Here is a 20,323-nt window from a genome sequence, read left to right on the forward strand (position 1 = left end):
AGCTTGGCTGTGCTGGGGCTTGAAACCCCCAACGTTCTGATCAGTAACCCAGAGCCTTAACCATTGAGCCCCCAACTTTTACCAGAAAGCCACATTTAACAAAAATATTTACACATGGTAAATGCTTGCTACAATGTATAGGTGTTACAATATATCAATTAATCCCTGTTTTTCTTACTCATTTTATACTTGCCTAATAGGCAATAAATCAAATGTATAAACAGATACTTCAGTTAAGCAGTGCCGTTACTTACGCCCCATGAGAATGATTAGTGAAGCCAGTAGTGCAGGAGGAAATTGTTTCTCTTCAGGAAAACAAAGAAGCCAGTAACTCAAGAATTTTGTGATGACTCAATAATGTTACCACAATGAGTTTCCAACTTGTGCAAATTCTATTTAGTTAAACTGGGTTGTCATCTACTCTCAACAAAAATTTAAAATGAACTACTTTCTACTTCAACACAATTTATAAGAAGTAATCCTAATTAATTCTACATACAGGTTCATTCCAGTCTTTTTCCACAGGTCATTTTAAATCAACATAAATCATGTAATCAGGGATGTTACTAAAATCACGGGCTCTAGTTTTATTTGTTTAGTCACTCTAGTTTAGATTTTTGGTATTTATTCTGTTGCTAATCATGTATTACAGGCACTGAAGAAGTGTGCTAAACTTATCAGCCATCAAATTGTCTTCTCTGATTGAAACGTCAACTGCATTGAAACACTACAGATACTGTATGTATTTACACTCATATGGATAAAATAAACAAACCCTAGCATTTACTATAAATGCACAATTTTACAACCTACTAGAATTTGGCCCAGAGTCTAAATAGTGACATGTACATACATTGCATCGGCATTACTTTTAGCAATGTTTAGTACCAGACTTGTAGTGTCCAATCACCCTGGCTCTCCTCTACTCCCGCTTCCTTCTGGTCGGCTTTGACAGTGCTTGGCTTATATGCTTCACCTCATCGACACACACCGAAATTCTGCACCTCCTCCTTCACTATTGGGAGTTTGCTCAGGGCATGTTCAAAACAGAGACGGCGCCAAGTACTACAGTAGCACTCTAACACATGCACAAGCACGGAGTGGCCCAACCGAGTGTATTTTCTGATCTAAATGAAAGGTTCAGAATGCGATTACATCTCATGTGGATTAAGTGAGGTAGGTACATTTGTTGTTAGTGATTGGAATCACATCTACTTATAAGTACTTCCACATTATTTGTGGTCTTTTGGGGGATTCCGGTACATACACCAAATAACACTTGCTCAACTGATGTCAAAACACATGTATACCATGCCAAAGAAACAGGCCTGCTTTCACAAACAATTCATTTTCATGTTCTAACTAATCATGGAGACAAGGGACAGAGACAGAAGATGAGAAAACATTGAGAGCGGAAAGAGAGAGATAGAGATAACCTGGAGCCTATCCCAGGGGACTTAGAGCACAAGGTGGGGACACCCTGGATGGGGTGCCAACCCATTGCATTGCACAATCATATACACACTCACACACCCATTTACACAATACTGACAATTGGAAATGCCAATCAGCCTACAACACTTGTCTTTGGACTGGGGGAGGAAACCAGAGAATCCGGAGGAAACCCCCGAAGTACAGGGAGAACACGCAAACTCTGTGCACACAGGTCAGAGGTGGGATTTAAGCCATCAACCCAGGACGTGTGAGGAAAACGTGCTAAACTGGGGACCATACAGTCTTATAAAAAGTTAAGATTAAGGTTAAATCTAGAAGCCTTATGGCTTCTTCCTCTGAAAAAGAAGTAATATGGAGACTCATGCCCCTGAATAAAGACCAGATGAAGTATAGCATGCTACAGTGTTCAAATAATGTGAATGATATCAGGGGGCTTTGGACTGGCCTGTCTAGCTCACACCCCGCTAACAGAGGAGCGTTTCCTCACATTGACAGCTGTGATTAACTGTTCCTAATCCACTTGAACATACTTAAGTAATAGAAAGTCGTTTCATTATGAGACTTTTAGAACCAGGAAATAAGCGTAAATTGTCCTTATTATTAGATGCACTTTTATGAACAAGATGGCAAGAGCGAGCAAAGGAAAGAGAGTGGAAAAGTCCTACAACAAAATCCACTTACTCAACAAAGAGAGAGAGAGAGAGAGAGAGAGAAAAAAAAAAAAACATGTTTCCAATCCCCAAGTTGTTGTGCAATTTCATGCAATTTCTTTTTGTCTGAGGGACTGACTACTATGGCAATTCCCATTACAGCAGAACCACTTCCAAATAGTGAACTCTGTGTGCCACAGAGAGAGAGCGAGACAGAGAGAGAGAGAGGCTGTCCAGGGGTGAGACTGACCGGGCACACACACTCCTCTCTGGCACTGAAAAACACTTGACAGCACTGTTTCCACTTTTGCTGGTCTGTTTCCTCTGCTTCAGGGTGAAAGGTTTCAAATGTGCTCTATAGTGAGTAAATATGCTACTCTGAGCTGGCGTGAAATCATGATTTGCAGTGATTTTGTTCGCATTTGAGTGTGTGTGCGTACATGCAAACAGACATGTATGAGCATGTATGAGTGCTGCTACAGCACAACCTGCTGGCTAATGGACACAGCAGAAAAGGTGTATACTTCTTTTGCAGGGGAAAAAAACAGCTTCTAATAGTTGTTGGTGCGGCTCGATAACTCAGTATACCTGCTCTTATTCAGTTCTGGCCTTGTCGCTGTTTTCATCTTGTTTTTCAAAGGAAACCTGCTTCATTTAATATCACTAGCACACTTGTTCACTGCAGCCAGGAGCAGATGTGAAAGTGATTTAGTAACATAAACATACATGACCCAGACATCTGGCACTGACCAATCACACAAAACCCCTCTATGTTTCTCCACAGTAGGCCGATAGAGCACAGCACATTCTAGACTGCAAGGCCATGGTCTCCAAATCGAGATGGCCCAATTATCAGCTTTAAAAAGGTCAATAGCAGATCCTTAGGGAAGTGTAATAAATTCAAGTGGGTTGGTAACTTGGATTTATGATCCAATTGGTCCATTTAGTTCTTCACATATAAATATTATTTTAGTGCTACAATGGGTAAAGGAGCTAAATTAACCATTGTTAAAAATAAACAAACAGCAATTCGATATTTTTTTTGCTGCACCACTGAACATGGTATAAATATTATATTTACCTGTGATTACAAGATATAGAACAGGCTGGATATAAAACAAAGTCAGTTACTTTCAGTCCCCTCTGAAAGTATTGGAACAGCAAGGCCAATTCTATTGTTTTCGTTATACATTGAAGACGTTTGGGTTTGAGATCAAAAGATGAATGTGTTAAACAATGTAGAACATGGCACCTTTTGTTTGAACCCACCCATTATTTCAAGTGATCAAAAATATTGGAATATGTGACTGAAAGGTGTTTCTTGCTGCCCTGGTGTGCCCTGTTAGACTGTATGTTTAAAGAATTAATAGCTCTGAAGGTCTACTCTTGGTTTGAACCCTAGGTTTCACCTGTGAAGACTGCATTTGTTGTTAAAAAAGGATAAACCAACATGAAGACCAGAGAGCTGTCTATGGGAGAAAAACCAAGCCATTTTGAAGCTGAGAAAAGAAGGCAACTCTATAAGAGCCATTGCACAAGTATTGGGCATAGCCAATACAACAATTTGGAATGTCCTGAGCAAGAAAGAAACTGCTGGTGTACTAACAACCAGACATGGGACAGGTTGGCCAAGGAAAACAACAGCAGTTGATGACAGCTGTGAAGAAAAACCCAAAAACAACAGTCAGTGACATCACCAACAATCTCAATAGGGTGGGGGTGAAGGTATCATAATCCCATAGTTTGAAGAAGACTTCAAGTGCTGAAATATAGAGGCCACACAACAAAATCGAAACCACTCATCAGCAGTAAGAATGAGAAATCCAGATTGGAATTCACAAAAAATACAGAGATGAGCCACAAAAGTTCTGGAACCAAGATTAACCTCTACCAAAGTGATGGAAAAGCCAAAGTTTGAAGAAAGAATGGATATGTAAACAAATATTAAGTATGATTTATTTTAATTTACTTCCTTGTTTTGCTCACTTAAAATTTGGGTGGTCTGCCACCAAAGCTGCCATGTTTTAAGTTATTTAACACATCTAGATGTAAATATGAGGAAATGAAAACTGACATTCTGATCTGTCATCTCATTTATCTTTGGATCTCAAACCCAAATGTCTTTAATGTATAACAAAAACAACAGAATTAGCCTTGCTGTTCCAATACTTTCTGAGGACAGTGTACATCTTCAGATATAATCAGATTTAATTTAAGTGATGACATATCTATTAACTTCCTAATGCTTATTCATTTGGACCAAACAGCCCTATTTTATCCAATTTTTCAGAAGATGATGTAAACCTTTTAAATATTACCTCATCATTGTCATCACTACTGATTCGTTCCTCTCTTTTTTCTCTTTATTAAAGCTCGTTCAAGCCGAGTGGGTGATTCAAGCTGTAGGCCGACAGTGACTCACGCACACTAACCGTACATTCTGGCCTTTCATGTATAGAAAAGAAACTCACTCCATGGAAAGTCCTTCACCATATGTGGGAGCAAAGTCCTTTACTGCAAGACATTTCATTAAAGCAAAACCAGGTCAAACTGTGTTGTACTAGTAGTTGATCTATATTCAAGATTTCATGTTATTTAGATCTAAAAATTCCACAATGATGCTCAGTCACATAAACAATAGCACCATGGTAGAGGAATTAAAGAATTTACCAAATTAAATCCAAAACCAAGGGGGAAAAAATCTCTACAGCAAGAATATGTAACAGCTCAGTTCTATCAGACCATTTCATTATTGTGCAGTGCTGCCCAGAGTGCGTTACAAATAAATTAATCTGCTCCTTATGGTGTCTGCTATGTCTTGTCTTTGACTGTGTTCAAAGATATCTTGCTGTGAAGCCCTGCTCATGAGGCACACAGGAAATGGAGTGATGCCTTCCTTGAGGCGCACTACTCTAAAAATGATTACTGTGTAACACTGATCTAGGATCAGTTCTCTCTTCGAAAACCCATTAAAGAAAGAAAAAAAGACGGAGCCATTTTTTGTCTTTAACACTCACACTGTGTACCAACTGCCCCTGTTCGCTTTAGCAATTCTGCTGCCTTTGCTGGTCAGAGTGATCTTACACAACTCTACAACAGCAGGGTGTCCAGTCTTATGTGCAGTTCATAAAAGCCCACATCACACTGATCTAGCATTCCTCAGCAAACACTAACGTCCTAAACTCTTGCAGAAAGTTCTTCTCCATAATATGGGCACATTTAGAAATTTTATGTTCAGTGCATTCTTGGGTTGGCTTGCCATACGTTTTATGGAAGCATTGTAAAAGGCATGACTTGTAGATTTCAATAAAGATGTTTTTTACTAAGCAAATAAAAAGCAAACAAATGTAAAATAAATAAATAAATATATATATATATATATATATATATATATATATATATATATATATATATATATATATATATATATATATACATTTCATTTAAAAGATTTGAGGTTCAGATTTTCTTTTTCCACATATCAGGTGAACAAGTAGCCATAGGCTGCTGACTCACAGCAGCCATTTAAGTTGCCGTTTAGCTTTGCTTGTTGATAAATGCACGTGGTGAGGAAAAAAGGCCTGCTTTTCAACACCCAGTGAGACTTATTTCGAAACATTATTAGTGGCACTTAGAGCCAGTGCTCCTGGGAGAGTCCCAACTAGGGCAGTATGGATCTGATTAAGCCCAGAGTGTGGGCAGAAAGGGCAGTTCTTGCGTGGATTCGATTTGAATAATTCATACAGCATTCACATCTCTCTTACCATCTATCTGCTTAAACTGAGTGTCCCTTTATCTGAATGTCACAATATCTGTGGCCGCTACAGAATAATGCAGAGAGCATTCCGCCCCCCACCCAATATTATAATTAGGAAGAGATATGTAAATGAGATATCACGCTTACTGGCAAAAAATTGTGAAAGAGAGAGAGAAAGAGCATAACGCTCTATGTGTGTTTTGCTTTGTATCCTCAGCTTACAGTGTTATCAACTCACCAAAAGCATGCCTGTCTCACTGACTCCCTGACACTCACTTACTCATGCTGATATACTCTGTCAAACAGACAGAGGTTCTTACACGCATCAGTGGAATCTGTGATGACTGGATTCATTTTGTCTTTAGGTCACAAGCACAGTTTGAGGTTTTTCTCCTTTCAAAAGGACTTCAAATGTTCTCTCATTATCTTAGGAAAGCATGACATCAGACTGTGAGCCAGGAGTAATTGGGCAAATGTGTCTTAAACAGATGCTGCTCTGAGTCTTCTCTGAACTATCCATCATAATGCCATCTGTAGTAAATGTGCATACGCATGAAGCACATTCCTTATGTTCAGAGTACCACTGATGTGTGATATTAGGTCTTAAAGATGAGCATAGCTCGTGTGCAGCAAGAAAGCCATTTTTACAAGCAGTAAGAGTCCAAGTAAGCTGCCTCTATAAACTGCACTGTTTCCTCCAACACACACACACACACACACACACACACACACACACACACGCACGCACACACACACACACACAAGCACAAAGTAGGACCATAAGGTAATAATAGCCTTCTTGTTTGGAAAAAACAGAGTCCCTCAAGAGACACACAGCAAGAATTAAACTAAACTTGTAGAAAACTTCAGTGCTAGACCAACAGCTGAATAAAGAACATTTCGAGTCAGAAGAGAAGGCCTGGGCATTCTTAGACCAGTTAAACTGAGTGTAAATTTGTTCGGGCTGGCTGCAATATGTATTACAGACTACAGGCTCATTTCAACAGCCTTATTCCAGTCAACACTCCTAGACTAACATCCCTCTCTGCTCTGAACACAAAGAGGTGTTCATTCGCTCCAGGTGTGTCCTGTGCTGCAGTCAGCAGGAGAGCGAACAGGCTCTGGGAGGAATCCTTTACTCCTGTGTCTATGTGCATATGTGTGTGTGTGTGTGTGTGTGTGTGTGTGTGTGTGTGTGTGTGTGTGTGTGTGAGATCAATCCATATACGTCAGGATTAACACACCGTAAGTAACTACCACTTGTAATAATTGATTCTCCCATAATAATAAAAACATAGCCAAATATCCAGCACATGCATAAACCTTGTTCATACCATCAATGAGTAAAACCCACCAAGACAACTATGAACTAACACCTTAATGAGCATGTTTGAGGTTGTTAACTGCCTGGCAACATTCAGAATTGAAGTTGAATAGCAAGTCCCAATAATTACACCTGGAGACCCTAGTCCAGTTCAACATTTAGTAACATTAAAATTAGTCAAATTATTTTTTTTTTGCTAAATTACTGTATATTGACATATTCTTAGTCATAGATTGAATAAATATTATTAAATGCAGGTGTATTTTCAACAGGTACAAAAGTCAGTTAATATATATTAACATTATGGTTTACTGAGTGGGCGTTTGAATGTGTGAATGGATTGGCACCCTGTCCAGGGTGTACCTCGCCTTGTGCCCGATGCTCCCTGGGATAGACTCCAGGTTCCCCGCGATCCTGTAGGATAAGCGGTATAGAAGATGGATTATGGATTATTGATGAAGTTCATAATTTGTTAAATAATGCAGTCAATAATGTTAGTTAAAAAAGAAACTTAACTCTCTCTCTCTCTCTCTCTCAGCAGTTTCTTATATATACCCAAGCCCACCTGAACAAACCCATTTTAGAGCATCCATAACATGCTACCTGAACCCAGTCCTACCACACACTCCACAGTCAGTGCAGAGTTAGAACAGATAAACACACCACATTGAGAGCTAGGAACCAGAGCTGACAGAATGGGAGGGGGCTGGTATTTACACAGGTGCTTTGGGAATTAGTATGGACCAATAGAACACCTTTGAAGGAGAGAATGAAGAACCTATTCACTACTCAGGCTTCCTCAGAGCAAAGGCTGGAAATAGCAACATGCTCAAACCACTTAAAATAACTTTTAAATAAATAAACATGACACTTCTGAAATTACTTATCCAACAAGCATATTAACTTGAGTGAACGTTACTTTCACTACCTAAAGTAATTTTTTTATATGGTCCAGTAACACACTTATCTGCCTGTAAGTATTCCCGTTAAAGATCTCAGAGCCCAGAGGGAGTTCATTCAAACAAATGAAAGAAAAACAAAAGAAAACAGATATGCTAGCAGGAGGGGAAGAGAGCTAGGGGGAAACTTTCATCACTTTCATCATATTCAGTGTGTAAGCGAGATTGACTTCAGATTCCACTACAACTTTTTCCCTCCAGGATTTCAGTTTACTGATTCAATCTACTGATTAAATCAACAATTAAAATGACATAAAAACAATTCGGACTTGTTGCCTCAGCAACTTAACAAATTAAATAACAAACGCCACCAAAACAAAACAGGATAAAACGCAGTAGATTACTCTAGGCTCAATGCTAAATGAAAATCAGAAAAATGACTGCGAGGATAATGGAAGAATTTTAGAAACTGAAAGAAATTCAGAATATGGAGAAAACATTAGATATGAATCTACAACAAAATTAAAGCCCAATCATGATTGTTGTAATGTTGGTTGGACACTACTTTTCTGCTATATTATATTATAACAATTAGAGTGACCAAACTTTGTGACAGGAAGAATGCCTAGCTTGGAATATATACTATATGAACACCAAATTGAGATTGCTTAATAGGAAAAAGTAATAGTAGTAGTTATGTTCAAGTAGCACATCACACACACAATTCCACAAGGTCAAACTAATGTGTGATCAAAGGTCAAATTGAGTGGACTGTATTGGAATCTTGAGATATGGAGTGACAGCTGCTCAGAAATACAGTATGATGGATACTCTTCCATGGTGCCATTTTTGCCCAGTGTCTTTCTGATAATGGAGTCATGACCAGTGACCTTTATTGCTGAAAGAGAGGCCTGTAGGTCCTTTGATGCTGTCCTTGGGTCTTTTGTGACTTCCTGGATGAGTCATTGCTGTGCTCTTTAAAGAATTTTGGAAGGTCGGCCACTTCTGGGAAGGTTCACTACTGTGCTGAGTTTATCCATTTGGAGATAATGGCTCTCACTGTGGTTCTTTGGAGTCCCAGAGCCTTTGAAATAGCTTTTTTATGGAAGAAAAAGACTGATTCCTAGACTGATGTATTTCAATCACCTTCTTTCTCAGCATTTCTGGAATTTCTTTTAACCTTGGCATAGTGTGTTACTGGGCAAGACCTTTTAATGTCATGCTGTTGAAAAAGTTCTATTTAAGTGTTGATGTGATTGAACAGGGTTTGCAGTAATCAGGCCTGGTTGCGTCTAGTCCAGCTGAACTCCATTATGGATGCAGTTTCATAAATTTGGGGAATTAGTAACTACGGGGGCAAATACATTTTCACACAGGCGCAGTTGGTATTGGATAACTTTTTTTTTCGCTTCAATAAGCAACATTATCATTTAAAAACTCTATTTTGTGTTTACTCAGGTTGCCTTTGTTTTACAATTTAGTATGAGATATACACAAAAACAAAAGAATTCACATTTTTTTCACAACACTGTAGCTATTCATTGCATTTATAAATGCCTAAACAGAACATGTGCTTATATAAGTGGATTGTCTGGTCATATTGCCCCAAATAGGTATTGATAAGTCTACAAACTCAGTTTTACAGGACAAAGTATACTACAAACTGTATAACGTTAAACCCTATAACGTTAACAGAAACATCAACACTGTTGCGCCAAAAAAAGGCCCCTCTCTTCACACCGTTAATCCTCTTTTACTAACACTGGTCTAACGGTTCTCATACAACTCATTAACACCTCCAACTCTGTCTACACACAGCACTCAGAATGCCGTCTGCCACCCGGTGAGGTTTTGTTCTACAGATCTAATGGAATTAGCAGATAGCAGTCGAGAATGGCCAAAGGCAGAAAAGGAGAAGCAATGAAGGCTGCTCAGAGTTTACATAATGAAACTGTCTGAGCTTTAAAAAAAAAAAAGCAATGGTAATAAATTAGACTTAAGGCTCATCGTATTCTACATACCAGTCGAATGATCATAAAAGCAGATTTATGAAGCTTGCACAATATGGCTATGCATTTTAGCCTTATATGCTTCTGTTCTACCGAATGGTGTGGACTACCAAAAAGTGTGGAATGCACTTTTGCACAGAATATTTTTTTTTAAAATCCAGAAAGAAAAATGAAGATTATCATCCTACAGAAAATAACTGGTGCAATCTAACTGCTGTGTCAATAGTAAGGCCTCCCTTATCAAATAACGCGTTATCAGTAAACTGAAAGAAAGAGAGCGTGTTAATCTAAAACACTGATGAGACTGGCTCAGAGAAGTTTGTATGCCTTTTTGCACACAAATAAATAAATATGAATACGGTATATGACTTATAGCAAGAACCTTCCAATGTGCTTACATTCAGTTGTGGATAAAGACTTATACTCCTTTAACTTGTAACTACATACAGTATTTTCTTATTAGTTTGTCTGTAGATACTAAATAATTGTTAGTATGTTTTTTAAAAAAAATTGCTTTACTATAAACAACAACAATAAAAACAACAACAACAATAATGTCACTCAGGCTTTTATTCCATAAGCTTATATATTATAAAAATGTTAACATTAAATATAAAGTTCATAAATAAATGCTGTAGGCATTCCACTATAAATAGTAATATAAAGCCAGCAGTAGCTCATGACCTTAGATTTTGCTGGGACAGGACCACATTAATAACGACATAGCCTCTCTACTTAATTTTTTGAGGCTATCACACTTGACTTATGCAGTAGGCTACTATGTAGTGCAGCTTTATAGTACACTGTGTAAGGCAGTTGAGAGTTGAAAACATAGTCATCCTGTATATAGACTAGCGGCAGGGTTATTTTTCTGCATCCAAGGTAATATCATTAACCAGGGTTGACAGGTTTAAGAAAAAAAAATTCCAGTCCAATTGCTGTACACCTCAAAACCCTGAAATTAATTTGAAAAAGAAAATGGGAATTAGAAAAATATATATATATTTTTTTCTCAGCCTTTGCATGAGTGTTTCATGCATTTCTGATGTACATACAGTATACAACAGAAGGGAGTACACCCCTGTGCAATACCACTTAAATAACAAATGATTCAAAACTGTATCGCCTGTCAATAATTGTATCATTTATAAGTTGACAAGTAGAGTATTTCCTCTTAGGAACAATCAAAAAACTATACTTTAGAAAGAAAAATACAGGCCCCAAAGTAGAAACTCAATGCAACAAAAGTAAATATACCTCTGATCAAGTTATATAACCTGTGATCATTGAAACAATATTGAGTACACCTGTGATTTCCAGTTAATCTAATTGCATGGACATGGTTATAAAATGGGCTGTGTCTATCTGCATGTCTGCATCATGGCTCCACATGGAAAAGAATGTGGAGGAATTGAAAAATCTGATTGTGAGACTTCACAAAGATGGAAATGAACACAGGAAGATCAGTGACCAAGTAAAAATCAGTCAAAGCACAGTAGCAGCAGTAATCAGGAGGTAAGAACAAGACATAGTACCACTAATCAGAGCCTCAGTGGCCGTCCTCCTAAAATGACACCATGGACAGTGCACTGCTTGTACAATCTAGCTCTGAAAAACAGATGGGAAAGTGCTCCAGACTTGGCAAAGGGGTTATCAATGGAAATTGGAGTTTCTGTGACAGCTCAGACAGTGTGACGGACCTTGCATAACATCAATCTCTACGGAGAGCGTCCAAGAAAAAAACCATTGCTTGTTTTTTGGCACAAATCTCCAAGGTTAAACTTTGCCAAAGAACATGAAAAGAAGCCTGATGAATATTGGGAGCACATTCTTTGATCAGATGAGACCAAGATAAATTTGTTTGGCTCAGATGGGCTCCGGCATGTTTGGCGTGAACCTGGCCAGGATTACCGTAGTGAATGCATAATCCTGACAGTGAAGCATGGAGATGGGAGTGTGATGATATGGGGCTGCATGAGTTCAAAAATTGTTGAGGTGATGACATTTATAGATGGCACCATGAATGCCTGTGGATATACCAAAATACTGGCTGACAAGATGACTCCCAGCCTCCAGAAGCTTGGCAGAAGAAGACTATTCCAGAATAATAGCGATCCAAAGCACACTGCCAAAATCACAGCAGAGATTCTAAAGAAGAAAGTGAAAACTATGACCTGGAAAAAAAAAAGAAAGCTAGAGCAACACATCCTCTCCAGCAAAGAGCAGCTGAAGAAAAAACAGTTTCTGAGAATAGTAGAACATCTCTCCAGAAACGTGGTATTGTCCGTGCCGAGGAGGATTGAGTCTGTCATCAAAAACAAAGGTAGACACATGAAGAATTGGAAAAAATGGAAGATTCTAATCTCAGTAATGAAATGTGTACTGACATTTGTTGCATTGAGTTCCTACTGTGGGGCCTGTTTTTTTAATATAAATCTTTATATAAATCTAAACTCTTAGTTTTTAATTTTACATAAGAGCAAATACCCTACTGTTCCATTTAGAAGTAATGCAATTACTGTGAGGTGATAAAATTTTGAATCTTTTTGACATTTAGCTGATATTGCACAGGGGTGTACTTGCTTCTGTTGTATACTGCACATTATCCACTCCATTATCCAATCCCCCATTTCCACTCACATTTTTTTGCAATATGTCTTACAATACAAATGGTTCTGTACATCAGTCACACTGTCTACACAGTGTGTGGGGTGTGTGGGGTATGTGTGTGTGGAGGGGTGGTTGCAGACATTTATTAGATTATTTTCTAGTTATTTGCTATAAAACAAGATCTTGAAGTATATTAAACTATTCCAATCTGGCAACCCTGTCATTAACTGTTCTGTCATCTGCTCTTCCCTCAGCATGAAGCAGCATGATGCTTAGCCCCAATTCCTGGACCACTATTAGCGCCTAGACCTCTAGGTGCAATAATGCAGTACAATGGAAGCTTGGTTTTACTGTGCAACAGCTTGTGCAACAGCTTACTTACTTACTTACTACACTTACAGCTTACTGCACATTACTGTGCAACAGCTTGGAAGACAAACAAATTAATGGAATATCTGTCAAATAGCAATATTTTTCAAAACAGTCATTCAAAAGAGGTAACAACAACAACAACAACAATAATAATAATAATAATAATAATAATAATACATTTGATTTATAGGAGCCTTTGAAGACTCTCAAGGATACCTTACAGACAAGTTTACAATAAAAGAACACAAAAGATAAATAAAAATCTAAAATCACAAATAAAAATTAGCATTATCATATGAATAAATACCTTCAAAAATAAAAGTTATTTGTAGTAAGCTAGTTTAAAAAGGTGTGTTTTGAGGAGGGACTAGAAAGTGGAAAGACCATCACAATTACGGATATCTGGCAGTAAAGAGTTCCAGTGTCGTGGAGCAGCACTGCTAAAGGATCTGGACCGCATAGAAGTCAGACGAACCAAAGGTATAACAAGAGAGAAAGAGAGGAACATGGTCTAAGATTGCGGGTAGGAGAATATAAAGTTGTGCCCAAAAGTTTGCATTCTGCTAACTTATGTTTGCATTCTGCTAACATCAGATAGCAGAATCTACTAAATCTTACTATTGTTAACAAAATAAGAGGGATCATAAAAATCCCATGTTGTTGTTTATTTAGTCCTGTTCTGAATAAGCTATTTCACATAACAGATGTTTACACATAGTCCACAAGACAAGATTATAGCTGAAATTATAAAAATTACCCTATTCAAAAGTGTACTTACCCTTGATTATTAATCCTGTGTGTCGTTACCTGGATGATCAGCGACTGTGTTTATGTTTTGTGAGAGCTGTTCATGAGGCCCTTGTTTGTCCTGAGCAGTTAAACTACCCACTGTTTTTCAGAAAAATCCTCCAGGTCCTGCACATTCTTTACTTTTCCAGCATATTCTGCATATGTGACCCCTTTCCAACAGTGAGTATATGATGTTCAGATCCATCTTTTCAGACTGAGGACAACTGAGGGACTCGTACATGACTATTACAAAAGGTGAAAACGTTCACTGATGCTCAAGAAGGCAACACGATACATTAAGAGATAGGGGGATGTAAACTTTTGAACAGGATGATTGGTGTAAATTGTTAGTATTTTGTCTTCTGGCAGACGTGTAACTATTATTTAGCATCTGAAGGGCAGTACTAAATGAAAAAAAAAGATCTTTAAACAAAATAATAGCAATTTACACTGAACATCCTGTTCAAAAGTTACAAGAAAACCATGATTGTATGTCAAGTAAACTGTTATGAAGTGAAGACAGTGGGAGAGAAGAATTTGCCTTGGTGGACATCTGCATAGCAGTGAACGTGGATTCCAAATTTCCTAAAAAAATATAGCCGCGAGGTAGAGTTAGGGTAACCTAACCTAACCCTAAAATAGATTATAAATAATAAAGGGCCCAAAACAGATCCCTGTGGAACACCACTAGTAACCAGAGAGCATTGTGATCGAAAATTTTTCAATTTAACAAACTGCGTGTGACCAGAGAGATAAGATTTAAACCAAGTCAGAGAAGTGCCGCTAATACCAGTGGATACTAATCTGTCTAAAAGGATGTTGTGTGAGATAGTGTCAAAGGCGCTTAAATCAAGAAGAATGAGTATAGATAGAAGTCCTGCATCAGCTGAAATTAACAGCTCATTAGTGATTTTAACCAGAGCAGTTTCAGTGCTGTGGTTAGAGCGGAAACCTGACTGGAACTGTTCATAAAGGTTATTAGTTTGAAGATGAATGTGGACCTGAGAAGCAACTATCCTTTCTAAAATGATTGAAAGAAATGGTAAATTGGAGATTAGTCAGCAATTTCAAGTATTTGTAGGTCTGAACCAGGTTTTTTAGTATGGGACTAATCACAGCAGTTTTAAAAGATGACGGGACATACCCAGAAGTAAGAGAGGAGTGAATAATTACCAAAAGAGGTCATTAGCATTTCAACAGAATCTAAAATGTATGGAGTGAATGAAGACTTTATGATCTCAGTGATGTTTAAAATTAGTATAGTGACCCAGTCCCTCACACCATTTCAAACAGTTTGAGAGTAGGTAAGTAAGACAAAGCCCTCATCTTACAGACTTAGTACTAAACCCAAAAGTATTAGTACTATTGAGATTCACACATGGGAAGACAGGCTGTATAGACAGGATTCAACATAGTGCAGATATCAGTTAGCATACAGTTGCATAGCTTTAACCTTGGTGAATGCATTTCTTTCTTACACCTCGCAACAGAGTGCACTAAAAGCCCATTACTCTGAAGTACTTAACACATCACTGAGCCCAGAGTGCAGGAAAGTGCTTTAGGAAGACTCTGTATACGAGGGAACGTAATTAATGGGTAACATTCCGTGTGTGAAACTGGGCAGATATGTGCATTGATGAATGAATGATTTGAATTCTTGGAGAAATAATGCAGGAAGCACTGTGTACTCACTGTGAAGCATCTGTCACCATGGGGAGTGGGATATATTCACTGGCAAAGTCCATGTCATCCACTAGGCTGCTAGTGGGTGAGATATCAGGAGGTCCCTCCAGCTTTTTTCTAACTGTAAAAAAAGAATCATAGGAGAGCAATTTCATTAACCGCAATAAACCAAAATTTCAACTACCAAGATGATCAACAGAATAGAGTAAAAGAAAGGAAATGCAGTTGATGATACCTGGAGAAGCAGGACAGGTCAGATTGAAAGAAGGCCATGAGTGCTGGCAGTCTGTGGACATGCATAAGAAAACACAAGTCACACACACACACACACACACACACACACACACACACACACACACAGAGCAACTCAAAAATGTAAGAGAAAAAAAAGCATTGATAAGATTCTGGAAATGTTACAAAGTTACAAAGAATCTATTTTCCATTTACCCAAGCAGCAACATTAATATAAATAAATAAATAAATAAATAAAATAAAATAAACACAATAAACACAAGACAGTGGTGGGGATTACTATCAACTAGTATAAAGGGTGTTATGGTTATTATTCAGAATCAGAATCAGCTTTATTGCCAAGTCTGCTTACATACATACAAGGAATTTGTCTTGGTGACAAGAGCTTCCAGTACACAACAATACAAAGCAGCAAAAAGACATAGATAATAAAGAATAAATAATAAGAATAAATAAATAAATAACTATTTATGAATTGAATTGAAAATAAAGTATACATAGAATACACAATAAGAATATATATATATATATATATATATATATATATATATATATATATATATATATATATATATATATATATAAAATGTATGTATGTATGTATATACACACATACGTAGTGCAAGTTCTCATAATTGTGATCTTCACTGAAAGGCTTATAATTCCTGAACTTTCTAATCATCCAGATGTAGATTTAAAACTCAATAACTAAGAAACAGGCATGAATAAAGTTAAATTAAATTGCAATTTTGATAAAAAATTTATTATTATTATTATTTTTAATGTTGTTAATATGATTCGGTGATTCAAATCTACATCATCATCCGGATGGTTGGAAAGTTCAGGAATAAAAAGATCTAAAAAAAAAAAAAAAGATCAAATAAATCAATATTAATGGTAAATATTTTCGTCATTGTTCATAAAAGTAAATCTTTGCTGTGATCAGAAGGGAGTCCCTGAAATTTCCTTTACTCTGGAAGGGGATGCAGAAACTTTGAGAATCAAATCTCAGTACTAGTACATAATAAAATGTACCATTTTTATTAAAGATTTATAGCCAGGAGTTTAATTTGGAAATAAAAACAATTTCAGCAACAGGCCACTAGGCCTGGAACTGTTGGATAATCACTTTCGTCAGAGTGATACAGTTGGCACATGGGAGAAAGGGAAAAATAAATAGAGGCAGAAGGATGGGGAAACAGACTGAATGGGTGAGTGAGAGAATCATAGGGATAAAGAAAACAACCCATTTTTATTAATAGCTCCCCAGTTTTGCACAAACACATTTGGTTACGTAGGGCCCCAGCCAATAAAAACAAACACAGTGCCTGGTGACAGCAGGGTCCTGGAGCCACAACCCCATTCAGAGATTCTCTCAGGCCACCGGAGCAGTCTGATAACACCAAGATAAGCCGGATGTTGAGCAAACTCAACAATGCTGAACACTGGTGGCCCACAAGGGCTGTTCTTGCAAAGCTGTTTTATCATTTTCCCACAAACACCAACCCTGGTGCATATTTCTGTTCTTCATTGGCTGAATGTATCCAAAAACTAGACTACTCAATTGTTATAATATTGCTGCTGGTTTGGGAAATTGAGAACCAGTAACTACAGACAAGCTGAAGAAACATATGATCAGACTCTCAACTACAGCAGCACAGTGTAGCACAGTGAGCAAGCTCCAGCTTTCTTTAAAAAAAAAGTCTACATGGCTTTGTATTAATTCAGATGGTTCTTACATATCTGCTGTGAATAGGCTGCACATTAAAAAACAAATACTTTTTTTAAATATATAATTTCCCTGATGATAAGGCTGACAATGAAGTAATATACAGATTTATAACCTGAACCAACACAACATAGTAGAGAAGAGTACCTGCAGTACATACATCCACAGTACACACATCCACTGCTCTACTCATTACAAAACTGGAAACTATGTAGATGTACCGTATGTGTTAGACTGTGGTTATTATTCAAGAGAAAAACATGGTGGCTAAGTGGGAAGCATGTTTGCTTCACGCCTCCGGGGTTGGGGGTTCGAATCCCACCTCCGTCTATTGTGTGAGGAGTTTGCATGTTCTCCCAGTGCCTTAGGGGTTTCCTCCAGGTACTCCGTATCCCTCCCTTGTCTAAAGACATGCGTTGTAGACTGATTGGCATTTCCAAATTGTCCATACTGTGTGAATGTCTGTGCAATTGTGCCCTGCTATGGGTTGGCACCCTATCCAGGGTTCCCCCCTCCCCTTGTGCCCTGAATTCCCTGAGACAGGCTCCAGGCTCCCCCGCAACCCTGTGTTGGATAAACAGTATGGAAGATGGATGGATTGATTTCATTTCATTAACAGAAATCAATTAAAGAGATTTTAGAAGAAGTTTCAATTATTTCTCTAAGGTCTAAGGCAATGGCTGTATTGTAAAACAGTGAAGTAGCTAGGAATTCATTTCAGCAGGAGATGAAGAAATATATATATATATATATATATATATATATATATATATATATATATATATATATATATAAATCACCTATAAAATCAAATCTGTAAAAGAGGGCAGTGGTGTCTCAACAGTTAAAGGCTAATACTGATCAGAAATTTGGAGGTTCATGCCCCAGCACTGCCAAGCTGCCACTGTTGTGAGCCCTTGAGCAAGGCCTTTTTAACCATCTCTGCTTGCCTTGCTTGCCCCCAGTTTCCTAACAAGCTGGGAAATGTGAAGAAAGAATTTCACCGTACTGTACTGTACTGTAATATATACAATATGTGACAATGATACTGATGAGTGAGACATGCTCATACATTCTGAGTGGATGCCAGACAGTAGTAGGAGCGGTGATCTATCATCAACCTTGTCCTGTTAATAAAGCTGCCATAAAATACTTTAGATGGTTCATTTTCAGAACTGAAAATTCAAATTCAAATAGCGTGCAAGACACTTCATCTTAGGAAACCTGATCTCCCGGATCTTTTTCTCCTCATACAGTAAACCTCAAGTAATTGACAGGCTGTTACTTCAGAGTATAGCTAGCTCGCTTTCAGACAGAAACGGCAAAAATGCATGATGCTGCTTTATCCTGTTTGCCCCACAGCAGTTGGTAGCCAATAAAACACGTTTGGGGCAAGTAACCCTTGCTGCAGAACCAAAATTCCAGCTCCCACCCCCTGGACATTTGAGCAAGGACATAAATAGGGAATCATAATGATGACTACATTGGCTTTTTATGAACATCATTATAGTGCAATTCCTGCACAAAAGATGTTACTTGATGTTCATATGTTTATAATTATCTACACTGTATATGTATGTTAACCATCTATAAATACAAATTTTGGAAGTGGAAAATGGCTCAGTGCAATACTGAAGCACAACATAAAAGTTAGCATTCAAACACATTTTTTTATATATATGTGAGTGCATATCTCAGTCCATTGCCAGTCAGGGAATCACTGATTTTAAAAAATCAGTGATTATTCACTTTCTATAGCTCCACCTGCTTCTGATTATCAACACTCATTCATGGACGTTTATCTCTTTCATCGTCTCATGAAGATGTACATACTATGTACTTCCTTGTTTGATACTGGGCTTATATACACATGGTATATTACTACACAGTGCACTTTCCTTGTTCCTTGTATGTAGAGTCAGTTTTGGTTCATTTTCATTTCTTTCTCTGTATTACTGGCTTGTTTGTTATACCATCCTTTATAGGCCAAAGAGTATAGTTGATGTAGAATGAAAAAAATAATAATAATAAAAATAATAAAAATAGACCAACAACACATAAAAGCAGAACTCAAACTGAGATATGGGGCTCACCTGTCTGTCTGAAGATCTTCGTGATGCCTGCAGGGGTGAAAATGTGTAACAGGTCAAACCAAGCATTATTTTTCACACTAAAGTCTCAACATTTGAATGTTATTAAGAAATAAATCTCCTATGTGGGATGGGGTTTTATCAGTCTTCCTGCATAGCAGTTTTTTGTGCAAAAGCCAGATGATTCTACATCTGAAAGCTGATTTTTTTTCCCCCCTCGTAGTTTTAGATACCTCTACATCTTGAAGGCCATTTTATTGAGCTCCATGATCATTCAGTGTTAATGCTTAAGGTTTTCTTCTTGGTTAGGTTCAAAGTCTTACAGGCATATGGTTCTATGCTATAATCTCTCCACTAAACTAATTAAGCCTCATAAGAGCCCCAAGAACTGGTTTCTCTGCTGGGGACGGTATCTGTAAATGTCTCTGCTTTTATGATAAAGCTATTCGACAGGAAGAACCTGTAAAAGTCTGCTAAACAGCCTTATTAACAGCAAGAAGGCGTGGATTTGTTTTGCACGAGCTCTTTTTTTTGTACAGGATGTGTTCCAGTCACATATGGAAAATGCCATCTCTCACCAGTACAGAAAATTCGATAGATAAAAGCACTCTTTTATCTATTTAATTGTTTTTCCTCTGGATTACTGTTCACAGTGTAATACTAAATACACAGGGTATAAATAAAAAACTCTGGACAAAACGGTA

At 37.6% G+C, this 20,323-nt stretch overlaps 1 protein-coding gene across 1 annotated transcript in view; it reads right to left on the reverse strand.

The window, feature by feature from the left end:
* The window catches only part of kcnq1.2 (potassium voltage-gated channel, KQT-like subfamily, member 1.2), a 122,840-nt gene that overhangs the window by 76,927 nt on the left and 25,590 nt on the right, over positions 1–20,323 (reverse strand). Inside the window, exons 12-14 of the mRNA XM_053640910.1 lie at positions 19,606–19,649; positions 15,784–15,826; positions 15,558–15,669 (exon numbers count right to left, since the gene is read on the reverse strand). Of these exons, the coding sequence (XP_053496885.1) occupies positions 15,558–15,669; positions 15,784–15,826; positions 19,606–19,649 (199 nt within the window). The remainder of the gene's footprint in view (positions 1–15,557; positions 15,670–15,783; positions 15,827–19,605; positions 19,650–20,323) is intronic.

Source organism: Ictalurus furcatus, chromosome 14 (genome assembly GCF_023375685.1).
Source record: "Ictalurus furcatus strain D&B chromosome 14, Billie_1.0, whole genome shotgun sequence".
Classification (NCBI taxonomy): Eukaryota; Metazoa; Chordata; class Actinopteri; order Siluriformes; family Ictaluridae; genus Ictalurus; species Ictalurus furcatus.